General features: G+C 44.9%; 1 protein-coding gene across 1 annotated transcript; it reads right to left on the bottom strand.

Moving 5' to 3' along the window:
* Positions 1-7,051: 7,051 nt before the first annotated feature.
* zgc:77752 (uncharacterized protein LOC393862 homolog) lies at positions 7,052-17,138 on the bottom strand. The gene is made up of 5 exons (XM_052034120.1): positions 16,929-17,138; positions 15,674-15,754; positions 15,190-15,308; positions 12,367-12,504; positions 7,052-9,487 (listed from the first exon to the last, which is right to left on the bottom strand). Exons 1-5 carry the CDS (start codon positions 17,105-17,107, stop codon positions 8,865-8,867), a joined length of 1,140 nt encoding a protein of 379 aa, XP_051890080.1. The 5' UTR covers positions 17,108-17,138; the 3' UTR covers positions 7,052-8,864.
* Positions 17,139-17,150: the final 12 nt, after the last annotated feature.

The raw sequence follows: 17,150 nt of genomic DNA, 5'->3' as shown, positions 1-17,150 counted from the left end.
CTACCTGACCTGCTGAGTGTTTCAGCATTTTCTATTTTCATTGGCAGAATGGGAGGCAGAAAAGTAGAGAGATAGAGAGAGAGAGAGCGAGTGAGCGAGAGAGCAAGAGCGAGAGACAGGGAGAGAGACAGAGAGACAGAGAGAGAGACAGGGAGAGATACAGAGAACTACAAAAAGAGACAGAAAGAATACCATAGAACCATAGAACAATACAGCACAATACAGGCCCTTCAGCCCACCATGTTGTGCCGACCTTTAAACCATGCCTAAGACTACCTAACCCCTTCCTCCCACATATCCCTCTATCTTAAATTCCTCCACATGCTTATCTAACAATCCCTTGAACTTGACCAACCTATCAGCCTCCACCACCACCCCAGGCAGCGCATTCCATGCCCCAACCACTCTCTGGGTGAAAAACCTCCCTCTGGACATCTCCCTTGAACTTCCCACCCATTACCTTAAGCCATGCCCTCTTGTATTGACCGTTGGTGCCCTTGGGAAAGAGGCGCTGGCTGTCCACTCTATCTATTCCTCTCAACATTTTGTATGGCCTCTGTCATGTCTCCCCTTATCCTCCTTCTCTCCAATGAGTAAGCCCTAGTTCCTTTAGTCTCTCCTCATAATCCATACTCTCCAATCGGGCAGCATCCTGGTAAATCTCCTCTGCACCCTTTCCAACACCTCCACATCCTTCCTATAATGGATGATAAAATAAAATAGTTCTGAAGTGTAATGTGAAAAATAGAGCAGGCCAATTTGTAGTGAACAAGATCCCAAAACAAAATGAAGTAAATGAATAATCGTCTATTTAGGTACAAGTTGAGTGAAGGATATTGGGGAGAGGGGTGGGAGTTTGGGGGGGGGGGTGGTGTTAAGAGGAACTGTACTGCTTTTCTACAAATATTGTTCTTGGATCTCTTCTATCCACAAGATAGCAGATAGGCTTCAGTTTAATTATTCATGCAACAGATGACACCCTCTATTAAAGTCCTGCAGTCCTGCCTAATCAAAACATGAACATTGGTGGACAATTAAACAGGAAGAGGTTACTCCAAGTTCATCCCCCATTCTTAACAATGCCAGGACCCAGCACACGAGTTCTATTGATTAAGATAAAGTGCTCTCCACCATGTCAGTCAGAAGGACGTGGTGAATGATCCATCTCGGTTCCCTCCTGACATCACCTGCAACACAGAAACCAGTCTTCAGTCAGTTCACTTCACCTCACGTAATGTCGAGAAACAGCTGACAGCTCTGGACACAGCAGGCACCACAGCACTAGACAGTATCCCCGCTGCAGTACTGAAGGCAAGTGCTCCAGAACCAGCCACGCCTCTAAGTTGTTCAATGTAGTTACAACACTGGCATCTACCTGACACTGCAGAAAGTTGCCCAGATATGTCCTGTTCACAAGAAGCCTGACAAATCCAATCCAGCTACATACTGCCCTATGATTCATCAGCAAAATCATGGAAGCTATGGTTTGAAAGTGTATCAGTCAGAATTTACTCACCAATAATCTGTTCATCAATGCTAATTCTGGGTTTCACAAGGACCATAAGGTTTCATATCACATCAGAACATGAAACCAAAGAGCTGAATTTCAGAAGTGAGCTAAGAGTGAACGACCTTCGTACTAAGGTAAGCATCAAGGGGGCAGAAATGGTTGGTAGCCACACCATGCACAGAGGAAGGTGATAAGTTTGTTGGAGGTCGATCATGATTTCCTCAGAATTGTGACCCGACCATCGTCAACTCTTCATCAACGACCTTTCTTCTATTATAGTCAGAATTGGAAATGTTCACTGAGGATTTTTCATTCATAACTCACCATCAATCAAAGCACTCCATGTATACAGACCTAGACAACATTCAGGCATGAGCTGATAAGTGGTATGTAACATTTGTATTTCAAAAGTGCCAGGCAATAACCACCTCCAATGAGAGAGAGTCTGACTATCTACCATTGACATTCAATGGCATTCCGATAGCAATGTCCCCCACAAGCATCCTTGGGGGTCACCATTGACAAGAAACCTAACCGGACCAGCCGCATAAATACTTTATCTACAAAAGCAGGTCAGGGCTGAGTACCCTGTGGCAAATCACAAACTTCCTGACACTCCAAAGCCTTTCTCCAAAGTGTATAAGACAGAAATTAAGAATGTGATGAATATTCTCCACTTGCCTAGAAGCGAGCACTGATGAAGCTCAGCACCACCCAGGACAAAGCAGCCACATCCATTATTTTCTCTTTCATTGAGCCCTCGTGGGACAATTTAAAATGCCCACATTACTGTCAGCTGATGTTGAACATTTGCAGTTGGCTTATTGTGATCATTGGAGTGGCCATCAGAGGGAGCTATACCCCGGGAGAGGCAATGCTTTCAAGTGGAAAGGGTAGTAAACGTTCATCAACCTGGTATGCAACAACAGCCATAAAAACATTAGGCAGTTCCACCGGGCATCAATATGGTCAAACGTCAAATCTGTCCTCACCGATTGTTCAGCCAAATTATACTGGGCAATAGCATCCACTGCGTTGATTGGACTGCATTGATTAGTATTTAGTGGCAGAGATTCCTGGGCCTCTTCATCTTCATCTTAGCCTTAATCTCTATGAATACAAGTGCAACCATACTTCCTGCCCTGTGCACAATGCCTTGCTCACCTCTTACCATAGCAGCACTGGAGCTGATATAGGAATCTCTATTCGTCTACAGTGGACCAGCGACAGGCAAGAAAAGCTCAAATGACTGGAGCCAAAGTCACTTAATATTCCTTAATAGAAATTTAGAACACATAATGTCCTGGATTCTAAAATGTTATTTTCTTTTTATAAAAAAAATCAACCTGGATTTGTCTTTATACGGCAGGTTGGGAGCTCAAGCGGACCTGAGAGGGTGAAGCCCCAGCGGACCGAGCAGGTTGAACCACGGTGAGTAGAAAACCTTCATGAACCCGACATGGTAACACAGCCATTAACAACCACGTCGTTACTTGAAAAAAGATTTACGTTTACATGGCACTTCTCAGGACAGCCCAAAGGTTTTTATAACCAATGAAGTGCTTTGAAGTAGTCATTGTTGAAATGTAGGAAATTTGGGCATAGGAAACTCCCATAATGTGACAATGGCCAGATATATTATGGCCACGTAACGTGCATCAATAAAACCTAGAATCTGTCCTCAAATCAGCATCTACTGACCTGAAAGGGTGGAGGTGGTTTGGAGCTCAAACGGACCTGAAAGGGTGAAGGTAGCATGGAATTTAAGCGGGCCTGAAAGGAATACGGCAGGTTGAAAACGCAAACGGACCCGATAGTGTGTAAGTAGGTCGGGCTCAAGTGGGACCTGAAAGGGTGAAGCAGCGTGGGAGTTCAAGCGGACCTGGAAGGAATACGGCAGTTTGGAACTCAAGCGGACTTGAAAGGATGAAGCAGTATGGAGTTCCAGCGGACCTGGAAGGGTGAAGGTGACATAGAATTCAAGTGGACCTGGAAGGGTGAAGCAGCATAGAGTTCAAGCGGACTTGAAAGGGTGAAGCAGCATGGAATTCAAGCGGACCTGAAAGGGTGAAGGTAGCATAGAGCTCAAGCGGACCTGGAAGGAATACGGCAGGTTGAAACGCAAGCGGACCTGGAAGGGTGAAGGTAACATGGAACTCAAGTGGACCTGGAAGGAATACGGTTGGTTGGAACTCAGGCGGACCTGAAAGAGTGAAGCAGCATAGAGTTCAAGCGGACCTGAAAGGGATGGGTAACAACATTGAGTTCAAGTGGACCTGGAAAGGTGGTGAACATGGAGCTCAAGCGGAACCTGAAAGGGTGATGCCCAGGGCATCATGTGAGTGAACCAGGAGCCAGAATGGGCAGAGCTAAGGGGCAACTAAACCAGGAATGCGCAACTGCAATCGGCCGCAGCGTAAAGCGGGGGGAACAGGGAGATTTGAAGTGGTCCACGAAATGAGAAGAAGGAAGCCGACCTGGCAGAATTAAACAGAAACATGTGGATAAATCGGATTAATTGTGGACAGTGCTGGGGCGGCATGGATTTAAGAGGACAAAAGGGCCTGTTGTTTCTCTGCTGTATGACTTTTAATTGATTGACTGTTCCACAGCGTATATCATAGAATGATTCTTTATATTACGACTAGAAAAGCCTTCACCAACCCGGCATGGTAACACTGCCATTAAAAACCCTCATCTTTACTGGAAAAGGGGAGGCTTACCTTCCACCGCTCTTTCAGGACAGTCCAAAGGATTTTAATAGCCAATGAAGTGCTTTTGAAGTACAGCCATTGTTGAAATATTTGCCAGCCAATTTGGGCGTAGGAAACTCCCATAATGTGATAATGGCCAGATAAACTATTTTAGAGTAAATAGCCCACGCCGCGTGGGAGAACTCCCCTGCTCTTCAAAACAGCGCCGAGGAGCCTTTACATCCATGTAGGAGAACAGACAGGCTTTCATCTTAATAGCTCAGCTATGTGACAAAACTCAAGGGTTTAACACACCCTTTTAACAGTACTAGAGTGTCAGCCGAGATTTGTGTGCTCAAGTCTCTGGACTGGGAGTTTCAACCATAAACCCACACTGCCACAGCAACGCACCACGCATGTTCCACTGAGAGTTAAGAACTAAGATAGGGCTAGAAGGACACTGAAATGTAAGAGTTACTGATATGAAACAATCATTCATAAAACCTCGAATCTGTCCGCATTGTTTGTTCAGCCAAATCAGCATTGGATCTGAATTGGTTCGTATTTAGTGATGTTCCTGGGCTGCTTCTTCATCCTTAGCCTTACCGTCAAATGAATACAAATGCAAACATACTTCCTTTCCCGTGTACAATGCTTTGCACATTTCTTACCATAAACAATACCGAACTAGTATAACAATCACATCAATCAATCTCTAGTGTACAGCAGAACCAGGCAAGAAGAAATGCTCGAATGACCGGGACATTTGGGGCCAAAGTCACTTAATATTCCTGAGCTTACGAAACTTAGAACACAGATCGTCTCAAATTATTCATTCACTTGATTCTAAGATGTTATTTTTCTAAAAAAAATCAATCTAGATTGCCTTCGGTGGTGGAGCTCAAGCGGACCTGAAAGGAATACGGCAGATTGGGGCTCAAGCGAACCTGAAAAGGTGAAGCAGCATGGAGTTCAAGTGGACCTGAAAGGGTTGAAGATAACACGGAGCTCAAGCGGACCTAGGAGGATTACGGCAGGTGGAATTCAAGCGGACCTGAAAGGGTGAAAGTAGGTCAGGCTCAAGCGGACCTGAAAGGAATACGGCAGATTGGAGCCCAGGCGGACCTGAAAGGGTGATGTTCCAGGGCACTGTGTGGGGTGAACCAGGAGCCAGAATGGACAGAGCTAAGGGGCAGCTAACCCAGGAATGCGCAACTGCAATCGGCCGCAGCGTGAAGCGGGGGCGGGGGGAGCAGGGAGATTCGAAGTGGTCCGCGAAATGAGAAGAGGTGCAAGGTGACAAGCCAACGCACCAGCTAGGGGGGAGGATGAACAGGCTGAGAAAACAGGGCGAAGCCACGAAGGGCACGGAGGCAGGCGGGCAGCAGCGAGAAGCGCAGAAGGCAGCAGAATGATGTAAAGAGGGAGCGCACATGGTAGGATGAAGCAGAATCGAGGCGGATAGATAGGATTAATGTGGGGATGGTACAAAGGCGGCATGGACATGACAGGACGGAGGGCCTGCCTTCCGTGCTGTATGACTATGACTCTTTAAGTTGATGAACAATGCCTGAGCTAAGATCATCCAGTGGTTCATTACCTGCCAGAGATGGACTTTAGTCAATAAGTTCATTGTCTACTTCTGGTCCCTCTGACATCGCCCTGGCAACCACTTCCAGGAGAGACCCATGGCCATCAGTTTTTCTGACACGTTCTTTAACTGAGAGGTTCCCATGGACTTTACCCTAAAGAGTAAAAATAAAGTAAAATGACAGTAAGTGTTTGCGAGTGGTTTGTGACCAGACCTGTAGGCAGTACCTCCGATCTGTCATAAGAACTAAACTGGACCTGACGTCTTGGCCTGGTGCCCCCCTTGCACCTTACCCAGTGAGCTCCCAACCCAACACACTGCCACTGCTTTACACAGTTAGCTGAAGGGAGATGTGGGCTCCATTAAACCTTGAGCCTTCATCAATGGAAGTATCCCAAAGGAGCACTCACTGGACACATCTTTGGAAAATAGGAGGAATGGTTTGGAAATCTATTTGCATAAATGGGTGGAAAACGGGATAACTGGTGGTGATTTCCAGGTAAATGTGGGCACTGGATTGTCACTCGGTGGAACAGATGTGTCTCAGTGCAAGTCTCTCATCTCGAAGTTAGAAGATCACTGATGGAAGTCTCATTGGAGAACTGAGCATGTAATCCAGTCTACATTCCGGTTCAGGCTGTCTCCTCTCAGGTGAATATAAACCACCCCCTGCATTACTTTGAAGAAGGGCAGTACATTCTCCCCACTCTCCCAGCAAAGTGTATCCCTAATCCTACATTCACAGAGCCACAGAGTCATTCAGCAGGGAAACAGGCCCTTCTGCCCTGCTCGTCCATGCCAACCAAGATGCCCATCCAAGCTAGTCCCATTTTGCCCATGTTTGACCCATATTCCTCTAAACCTTCCTATCCATGTACCTGTCCAAATGTCTTTTAAATGCTGTTATTGTTTTCTTTCATAAAGTTCAGATTTTTCAGTGAATTTAAAATCCACAGCTGCCATGGTGGGGAACTCACATTGAACTCAAATCCCTCACACTTTGGGTGTTACAAGAGAACCATTCTCTGTGATACTCATGGCATTATACTGCTGCCAAGGCTTTGCTTTAAAGTTAGGTTAGATTTATTCCTCAAACAGTTATCTGATAATTTATTTTACTATTGTTTATGAGATTAGGCTGTGAAAAAATTGATGGTGTATTTGCAGTGTTTCACTGTAAATCAGGCTGGTCGAGGGGCATTCCAAAGTTCTTTCTTTTTACATTTTGATCAGAGATGAATCAGGAATCTACATTTTAACCATAGTAGATTTAACACATTCTTCTACTGTCTATCTAGAGAATGGGTTGACCTGTTGCCTGTGCTGTGTTAGCTGAATGTGGATGGCTAACAGTAAGGGAGGTACAAAGGGAAATGGAATTCCTGGTGGGGAGGGGAGACGTTATCCACTGACCTCTGCTACAAAGAACACACTTTGTGTGACCATCAGGCAAAGACAGGATTGGGAGTGACCATGGTTACACTTTGCAATCATTCTGTGTGCTTCACAACCTCTGGTTATCCCTGTATGCATTTCAGCCAGCGACATACTTCCATAACAGCAACCCCCCACAAATAGCAACGTGACAAAAGAATGGATAATTTATTTTTAATTATATTAGTTGGGGCAAGAATGTTGAAGAGGACACTGGGACTAAATTCTTTGAAATAATTCTGTGGGATCTTTCACATCCAGCTGAGGTGGCTCAGCAACTCGTGATCGAGGTCACCCTGACTGAGTAACTAAGCTCAGCTAGAGCTTCAGTGAAGAAGGTGTTGAAATAACTGGCAAGCGTTTAATCTTTCAAGAAGACAGTTGAAGTGGGTAGAGGATTTCGGGGAAGAGCAGGCCGCGTGTGTTATGCAGCATGGGACTGACCCTGATCACGACACTTTGATAGCCGTCCATACCTTCTTCTCAGTCGTGGGCACGAGGCTGCCAGTGCTCAGCGGGGAATTTGCTTGCCTAGGGAGGATGAGTGGTGCTGCTTGGTCAGTTTGTGTCCATCTCCTGTCCCCTGCAAAGTTGCTCTTCCCTTCACAGCTGATGGAGTATTTCAATGGATTGTTTGACCCACTGAAGACATGTTCCAAAGTTTCAGTTTGATTCTGACCCACTGACATAGGCCGTTGACCGATGATATCCTTAAAGTAGAATTTATACCATTTTAGTCATTCAGTGTGATTGAGTGGGTGGAGCTGGGAGCTTTAAACTATCTGCACCCTTCATCCCCCCTCTCTGCACCAGTGTCAAACTGAATCACTACACTTCCAGCTATTGGAACTGACCACTGCTAACATTGACCAAAATCCCTGTAAAGTGCTGGTCACCACACTGGAGGGGAAATGTACTGGCTCTAGAGAGGGTGCAGAGGAGAATTACAGTTCTGGGGATAGACTCACGAGACCAGCGTCAAGAGATCAGCTGTTATTGAAAAGCAAAATACAAAAAGTGCTGAAAATGTGAAATAAAAGCAGAAAATACTGACAATACTCAAGCAGGTGAGGCAGCATCTGCTGTGAGAGAAATAGAAAGGTCTCTTGAAAAATCATAGACCTGAAATGTTAACTCTGTTCCACTGTCCACGGGCATTGCCCCATCTGTTGAGTATTTTAGCTATTTTCTGTTATTGCTTTTAAGCAAGACTTCTGCAGTTCCTGCATACTCTATCCCGAAAGGGACTCTGCCCTCCCATTGATCTCTTTGCAGAGACTTCGTATACTTAACCTGATCACAGACTCGACCCAAGCATGACATTTTCTTCCAAAGCCCATATGCACCCACATTTTCTTTCCAACACTCACTCAATTAATCTCCTATGATGCCCTGACTTGTCTTGGACTATATTCAGTGCTTCTCCTCAGTCAGATCCTGGCCCATATGTGTTCTGAGTATGAATTACCTTTACCCCTCTATCAAATTTTAGCGCACACCTGCTGTACTATAGATGCTGCCCGAACCCATGGATCAGGTCCCAACATGTAACTAACACTCTAACCAAGTCCCTGATACCTTCTTTGCTGCTCAGAACAGATCCTGGCTCCCATTGCTGACCAACCCCTGACATGTTTCAGATTACCTGTGCATTATATTTGCACGTGGAACTGTGGAGATTGGAGTCACTGAGGGATCGTGATATTCTGGCCGATTTGCCAGATTGAATCTCTGTGCATCCACCTGAGGAACTGGCCAGTTTAAGTAAACCTGCTGCGTCCACGGGTGGTCTCAGCACATTGTCGGGGTCCACGGGCTCCTGGTTTGTCTGGCGAGACTCCGGCAAGGAAATGAAGGAAGCGATGGTTTCTCTGATGCGTAGAGTCACGATGCGGTCACTCCTCTCCTTTTCTTTCTCCACCTGCACCGCTGCACCATCCTGTCTATTGAATGCTATCTGCAGAAGCCTCTTGCAGGCATAGTCCACCATTTTGGGCACGTGTTTGAGCTGCCGGGCCTCATAGCCATGCAGGAGGTGCTGCTGGCGATAAAGGTGCTGCTGCAGAGTGACCGGGTGGGTGTGCGAGCTCGCGTTTGTGAACACTGTTCTTTGAGAGTCCACAAACTGGGCAAAGTCAAAGACCAGGTCAATCTGAGTGCGGGTCTGGATGGAGAAGGGACGCTTGATCCGGACAAACTGCACAGCTTCACAGGGGCTGACCCGTGTGGCATAAACCAGGTAGCAGGCAATCAGGACCCCTGTCAGAGAACAAGGAAATGGATGGTGAGCTTCACTTGTTACAGGTGGGGGAAATATTAATTAAAGTGTTTTACAACTTCTTGTGCTCGGTGCTGCTGGAATTTAAGCAAGAATAAATTCCATTTATCCAGAGGCTTTTATCTAATAAAATGACCAAACCATTTCACAGGAGCTTTATTCAAGAAACGTTGACACTAAGCCACGTAAATAATGTGGGTCTAGTGGGTGAGTTTAAGATGGGATGTAAATCAGTAAAGGGAGGAGTGCCAGATAGTTTCAGGGAAGGAACCCTCTGAAGGCCATGCCTTTAATTGCTAGGTCTTGGCAACCTATGGCAGTGAAATAGGAATCAGGTATGGGGCGTGGAACCTGGGAAGAAGATTTTCTCACAATTGGTGAAATAAAACAGAAAACATTTCTGTAAATTTCTGCCATTTACTTTCATCTGGTGCTGAGTTAAATGCTTTCTCTGTGCACGGGAAGAGATTAGTGTCAGTTATTGTTCGGGTGGAAACTGCTCTGAATTTAACAATATAAATTATCTAGTTGTTCACATCTTCAAAAGACATAGGTTTGTTAAACACTAATTAGCATTTTACAAATCTGTGTGGTTGCCCTTCTCAGTAATGTTACTTTGAATTGAGATACAATGGTGAATCAATGCAAAACCTCAGTGGGACCACAGTAGGAAGGAAGACTGTGCAGGCTTGGTGTCTGGACTATAGGAGGGATGTTGAGGCAACAGAGAGCACACCGCAACTTCCTGAGCACATTGCAGCTTCCTGAGCACATCGCAGCTTCATGAGCACACAGCCCGGCAAGAAGAGCAAAAAAAAACTGGAGGAAGAATTGCAGAAAGAACGTGTCTTATGAGGATAGGTTGAGTGAGCTGGGGCTTTTCTCTTTGGAGAGAAGGACGATGAGAGGTGACTTGATAGAGGTGTACAAGATGATAAGAGGCATAGATCGAGTGGACAGTCATAGACTTTTTCCCAGTGTGACAATGGCTAACAGGAGGGGACGTAATTTTAAGGTGATTGGAGGAAGGTATAAGGGGGATGTCAGCGGTAAGTTTTTTTACACAGAGAGTGGTGGGTGCGTGGAACGCACTGCCGGCAGAGGTTGTGGGGGCAGATGCATTAGGGACATTTAAGAGACTCTTAGATAGACACATGAATGATAGAAAAATAGGGGGCTATGTGGGAGAGAAGGGTTAGATAGATCTTAGAGCAGGATAAAATGTCGGCACAACATAGTGTTCTATGTTCTATGAATTGGAGATGTTTCTGTTAAGACTGAGGGGGATTTGAGGTAAAATGATTCATGTGTATAAAATTATGAAGCAATATAACAGGGTCTCAGAAATTTCCTGCGATTGAATGCTGTAGGAAGAGCAAACAAAAATAGAATATAAAGTGCAGGAGATTCAGGATGAAAATCAGAATTATTATGTTCATTTTCGAGGAAGGTTTGTGAGGCTGTGAATTCACCGGTGAAGTTAGTTACTGCAGAGGCCAGGTCCTGACGGTCTCTGAGCTGGTGCTGGAATGGGGAGTGATGGGGGGAGTGGGGCGGGAGCGGACTGGAAAGTCTGGTGCAAGCAGGCGTACAGGCTATCACAATAACCAATAGGGAGGCCAAAGCCAGGCCAGAGTGCCCGTATGTCCATGATTTGTGTGCATTCAATTTGATCAAATTGAAATTTCTGCACAGACCCATTTTTAACCATACAGAATTCTCCTCGTGTCCCACAGATGTTCTAGCAATGATTTTAATCTTGGCTTCTGGTTACTACAGGGGATGGACTTTCTCTATTTACCCACCATTGCATCACATGACCTGATGCTGTATTATAATTTCCATGTAGTTCTATGAGCCACAGATTCTTTGCCCACATGTAACATTACACTAACAAACCTACGGGCACCCAATTCATCCTCGTCCCTCTGTTGTCTTCTGTGTCTGACTTCTTTCATTTGCCAATGGTGTCGTCATCAGGTCCGAGTGACTGATTTTCCCCGAGCTTCGTTCATTGTTTCAGAACGCATTAAAGCAGCAGGTAGAAGCAGGGAGTTCGGTCCTTGCATCACACGGAGCTGAGCTGACATGCAGCATGAAATCTGATCAACTGGCGTGTTCAGTAGCCATAGAAATAACATCAGTAACGCTGTTGGCTCTGTTTTGTGGAGCAATTGAAGCTGTAATAATTTTTGCTAACACAGCAGAGGTCACGAACCAGTCAACTCGATTAGTTACTAACATTACTATTTGGCTGTCACATCCCTGAGGTGCCCCAAAGCAGTACGTTTATTTGAAGGTTCCTTTTGTTGTAATATTGCCAGTTTGAGTACAACAAGGTTGCACAGACAGATGATGGACATATCAGCCACGTCTGTAATGTTAAAGAATAAGCATTGACTATGACACAGAGGATAACTCTTGGATAAGTACTTCAGCACGTGAGGTCAGATGGGCCTGATTTTAACATCCCTTCCAAAAAATGGCACCTCCAACAGTTTAGCACTCCCTCTGCACCGCAGTGGAGCATCAGCCTAGATTCTTGTGCTGAAGTCTCTGCGGAAGTATCTTAGCTCACAGAGGAGAATGAGAACTGGCGCAAGGGGAATAGAACAAGTGTACAGATAAACAAAAGGAAGCCATTCAGCCTTTGAATCAATTCCTCAGTTGTACCACAGATCATTCCAGCCACCCTTGCTGCACATCTCATGATAGCCTCATTCACTGGGAATCTACTGACATTAGGCTCGATTGAACACCCAGCCTCCACAGCCTGGTGTTACAAAAAGTTTCGGGAACCGGTCAACCAGCCGTGTCCCCCCCATGGCCTTATAAAGAAGAATTTTTTCAGCTGACAGACCTGTCCTCCCGAGTCCTGCATGGCAATGCACAGCCACCTTGCCCTCCTGCACAGCAAAGGATGTCACCTTCACCGCATCCAGCACACGCACCAGCGAAGAGACTCCGAAATCTGTCATTCCGAAGTTAAAAAAATAAACTGCAAATGGGGAAAGAGGGAAAAAATTAAAGGGCAGGCTTCTAATTGGGAAAAGACATTCCTTCCAATGGCAAACTACAAGATGCCTGGCTCCTAATACAGTAATTTAATATTGTTGTAGCAGTCAGTTAATGACGTGGGGTTTGTCTGTAGCACAGTGACACAGTATCTGCCTAAACTGCAGCAACCCAGCTTAGTCTCTCAGCCTCTATCAACTGCAGTCTCACCCTCTGATACTCAGATGGTTCTACTAACTCACCACAGTATCAGCTAAAATTACTCAGGCACCCATCCAGTACACACCAGCCTAACACAGAGACACAAACAAAGTTTTTCTGACATCATATCCCTTGTCACAATTCAGTGTTAACACATTCACAAACATAGATTCACACCCACAACCAACATCACCAAAAATAGGTGAACTGATCATTTATTGGATTGGGGAAGAATTAATGTAAGTGGTGCATGATGGTTGGCACAGACTCGGTGGGCTGAAGGGCCTATTTCCATTCTTCAGTGCTCTGACTATTTATCTCATTATTGTTTGTGATATTTTGCTATGCATCACATTTATATATATAGTGTCAATGTAATTTCTGTATATGAAATACTTGGAGATATTTCTGACAGATTTGATGAGATTCCATCTGAGGGATGTCTCTCTCCCTCTTTCTCTCATCTTTTCTCTTTTTTTCCTTCTCTACTGTTTTCTCCCCTTTCCTCTCTCACCCAGAACTGAACTGGACAGATTGTAAACCCGATAAGACTGAGATGCAGCAGGAATAAAGAAGCAAATTCAGAGTAATTTAATCTGGGAGGCCTCTTCTGTTAAACCACTGAATCATCATGATACTCTATACACTCCACAAAATTAATATAATCATTTATAAAACACGAGTTTTACAGTCCTGGAAACTAGTATCAGCAAGAGTCCCCAGACACCAGCCTGACCTCTGTCCCCAACTCCTAGACATGTGGCGAAGTGATAGCTAGCTTTGTGTATTCAATCCCTCAGACATGGAACCATTCTGCTGAGCCAAGTGTAAATAGAAACGGAGACTTTTAATTACAGGCAGGGAGATCGCACAGTGTCAACCGTTCCCTGTAGCCAGCAGAACCTGTTTGCTTTGTGAACATGAGGGGATCTAGAGACGCTGCTCAGTGAGTTAAACTCTTCCCATTCCAGGCATCCGGCACCCAGAGCAGTTACAGCACGGGTTAGTTACAATGGCCTGGAAATTCAGCAACTCTGTACCTGTTTTAATTTGACTCCAGTATGACTTTGAGTTGGCAGTGTGAGGTTGCCATTTTGGTTTAGTCATCAAAGAGCTGTCCAAGGCCCATATCTGAAACAGGTAGTAAGTGCCTATCATTTGTGTATAAGGAGCCCAAGGCCAGTTTGATTTCCCCTTTACCACAATGGGTTCCCTCAATGCAGCTAATATCAGGCTAGCCACATTCAGGAAAACACAGCCAACACATGGCCTAATATATGAAGGGAAAGGCCTTGAAGGGACCCCACCCAACTGGACAATCTCAGGGATTGATCTCTGCATTTAATATGTGCTGTTGTATTTCCAGGCCACTTAGCACTAACCCTCTCTTCAACCAAAACTGGACCAGTATAATAGATCAAGATCAAAATCAAAATACTGCTGGAAATCTGAAGTAAAAACAGAAAGCGCTAAAAAAGCTCAACAAGTCAGGCAGCATCATAGATTTTATTCAACTATATAATACGTTCCTGCTAGACCTCAACTTCCAAACTGCAGGACATTGTTAGTTTAACACTGATAAGTAAAGGTTGTATGGTGACTTCTACCTCCTCAGGACACTGCTTCACAACCAATGAATTACTGGTGAATGACAGTCACTGTTGTAATGTAGGAAAATATTGCAACCAATTGGTGTAGAAGTGTGAGATGGATGACCACTTAATTTGTTGCTGTGATGTCCACTGAGGGTTAACACTGGCCAGTACCTCATGGAGAGATTTGTCATAGGATCTACTACATTCACCTGAAGGTGCAGACAAGGCTTGGTTTAATCTCTTACTGAAGAGAGGCCATTTCCAACACTATGGTGATCTCTCAGCACCACACCAATGGTTTTTTACCTACATTGCACACTCAGATCTCTGGATACCAGCTGAAACCAAGACCTAACTCAGAGGCGAGAATACTTCCAATTGAATCAAGCTTGGATTGTGGCGAATCAAGCATATTTCCCATCCAATTCTCAGAGGCGAATCTCTTACAATGATTAAAGTGAATCTGACATTCCCTGCATTAAATCCAAACTGAACTTAGAAGGGGTCAAACTTTTCCACCAGTGTTGTTTCGTGGAATCATTAAACAGTAACGCATCAACTGTGTACAGCAGCGGGATGCCACAGTTGGAGTTTCTGTGTGGGCCTGCAGTCAGCAACATCCCAGCTCCCAGGTTTACTGACTTGGTTACCAAAGGGGAGCCTCACCGAAAGGGAGGGCGGGTTGGAGAATCAGGGGCCAGGAGTCCTCAGGTTCTCAGCAAATCACAACTGGCTACATGACCCATGTAAACAGTTTCAGGGCTAATATGGTAGGTGATAATCAATAGGTATCATCATTAAATTTGTCCCCATCTGCAAGTTAGTAAAATTTTTCCAGGTTTGGGGGCTGAGAGTTATGTGATAAAACTTACTATCATTCTCCATGAAGATTTCAGGTAAATATGAAAACCCACTCTTTAACTCCAGGGGGTCTCCACAATGACCATGCTCACCAGGTACCTGCAGATTTATCACAGACTTGATATTTAACCTGTGGGAAGAAAGGAAACAATTTTGGTTCTTATAGTCTGTCGTTAACTGGAATCAGGTCTCTGTGACAGAGGGGCCACAATTTACCTCAGGCCCTTTAAAATAGGAAGGAGATAACCCAGCAATGTCAGTCCCAGCAACAACAAGAAGTAGAATAGACATTCACAGCCCCAATATCACAAGATGTCACTAGGGGCGTCAAGAATGGGAGCCAATTAAAGGGAACTGAGAAGGGGAACTAGAGGGTGGGGATGCGTAACTGAGGAGGAGCAAGGAACTGGGTAAGGGATAACTACCAGAGGTTGAGGAGAAATAATAGGTGCTCTGGTGACAAGATGACATTTGCCTCCACTTGTCGACACCTACCCTTTGAACTGTTTGATGATGCTGAACTTCTTAATGAGATGCGTGGATGGCCTCGCCATGGCCAGGATGTTATCGGTAACCCTGCAGAGTGAGAGAGAGGCACATCAAGCTCACCTTACTTTTATTGTCATCCATTCTCAGGATGTGACTGGCAAGAACATCATTTAGTACCCATCACTAATTGCCCCGAGAAGGTGATGGTCAGCCACCTTCTTAAACCACTGCAGTGGGTACTCACGTGGTCCTATTCAAATGGGATGTTCCAGGATTTTGACTTCCTAATAATGATTAATAAGTCCAACTCAGGGTGGTGTGCTATTTAAATCAGGTCTTCCAATATGTCTATTGTCTTTGTCTTTCTAGGCAGTAGTGATCTTGGATTTGGGAGCTGCTACTAAAGAAGCTTTGGAGATTTCCTGCAGTGCATCCCATCGATGGATCATACGACAAAATAAACTAGAAAGGCTGGACCCTACACTCTCCAAACAAAGTAAGAGCTTATAAAAGCAAAAGAGTTTGCAAGACCTTTATAAAACACAGTTTAGACTCCAGCTGGGTTAAAGTGGTAAATTCTGGGCTTCAGAATTCAGTGATGATGACAAGGCCTTTGAATGAGATTCACTGGAATGGGTCCATGGATGGTGATAAATTATGCAGACATACTGGATAAACTAGGGCTATTCTCATTAACGCAATAATGGAGATAAAATCAATGTGTTTAAAATAATAAATGATTCTGATAATGAAGGAGAACCTGTTTACACAGGTAGGAGGGCCAGTAATGAGGACACAGATTTAGGTATGTTGGCACAAGAACCAGAGATAATCTGAGCAAACAAACTGTTGGAATCTGGAATGTATTCCTTGACTGAAGCAGATTCAAAGCAACTTTCACAATAGAATTAGACGCTTGAGTGAAATTATTTGTGGGGCTACAGGGAAAGAGCAATTGGATGGCTCTTTCACAGAGCTGACACGGGAATACCTAGCCAAATGGTCTCTTCCTCTCATGGGTCATTCAATGATTCTATGAGCATATTGACAAAGGACACATGCCTTTATGTTTCCCCTTCCTTCACTCCCGCATGCTGATTATTCCCAGCACTTACCAATCACATTATAAAACATCATTCTCAACTCACAATTACACTTAGTACCTTTCTCTAGAAAGCTACTGCCAAACTGGGATCTCTCTGGCCACTTCCTACTTTCAGCTCCCTTGCAGTCTGACTAATGATTGTTGGGATCAACCTACCATGCTGAGAACACGCCCCGGATTGCTTGTTGCTGCAAGGTCCAATCACCAGGTCCCTCGTAGCGGCACTCCTTCCCTCCACACACCAGAGAGCAGATCAGATGGGGCGGCACTGCCTTGATGAGGTTCTCTCGAGCTGGGGAGTAGGTGGGACGTGGGATGGGGATCTGCAGGGTCATGCCAGGTTGAGAGTGGGAAGTTCCAAACAATTTTAAACTAGAA

This window comes from Pristis pectinata, chromosome 19 (genome assembly GCF_009764475.1).
Source record: "Pristis pectinata isolate sPriPec2 chromosome 19, sPriPec2.1.pri, whole genome shotgun sequence".
Taxonomy (NCBI): Eukaryota; Metazoa; Chordata; class Chondrichthyes; order Rhinopristiformes; family Pristidae; genus Pristis; species Pristis pectinata.
Note: the sequence above shows the minus strand (reverse complement) of the source record. Positions and strands in the feature narration are given on the sequence as shown.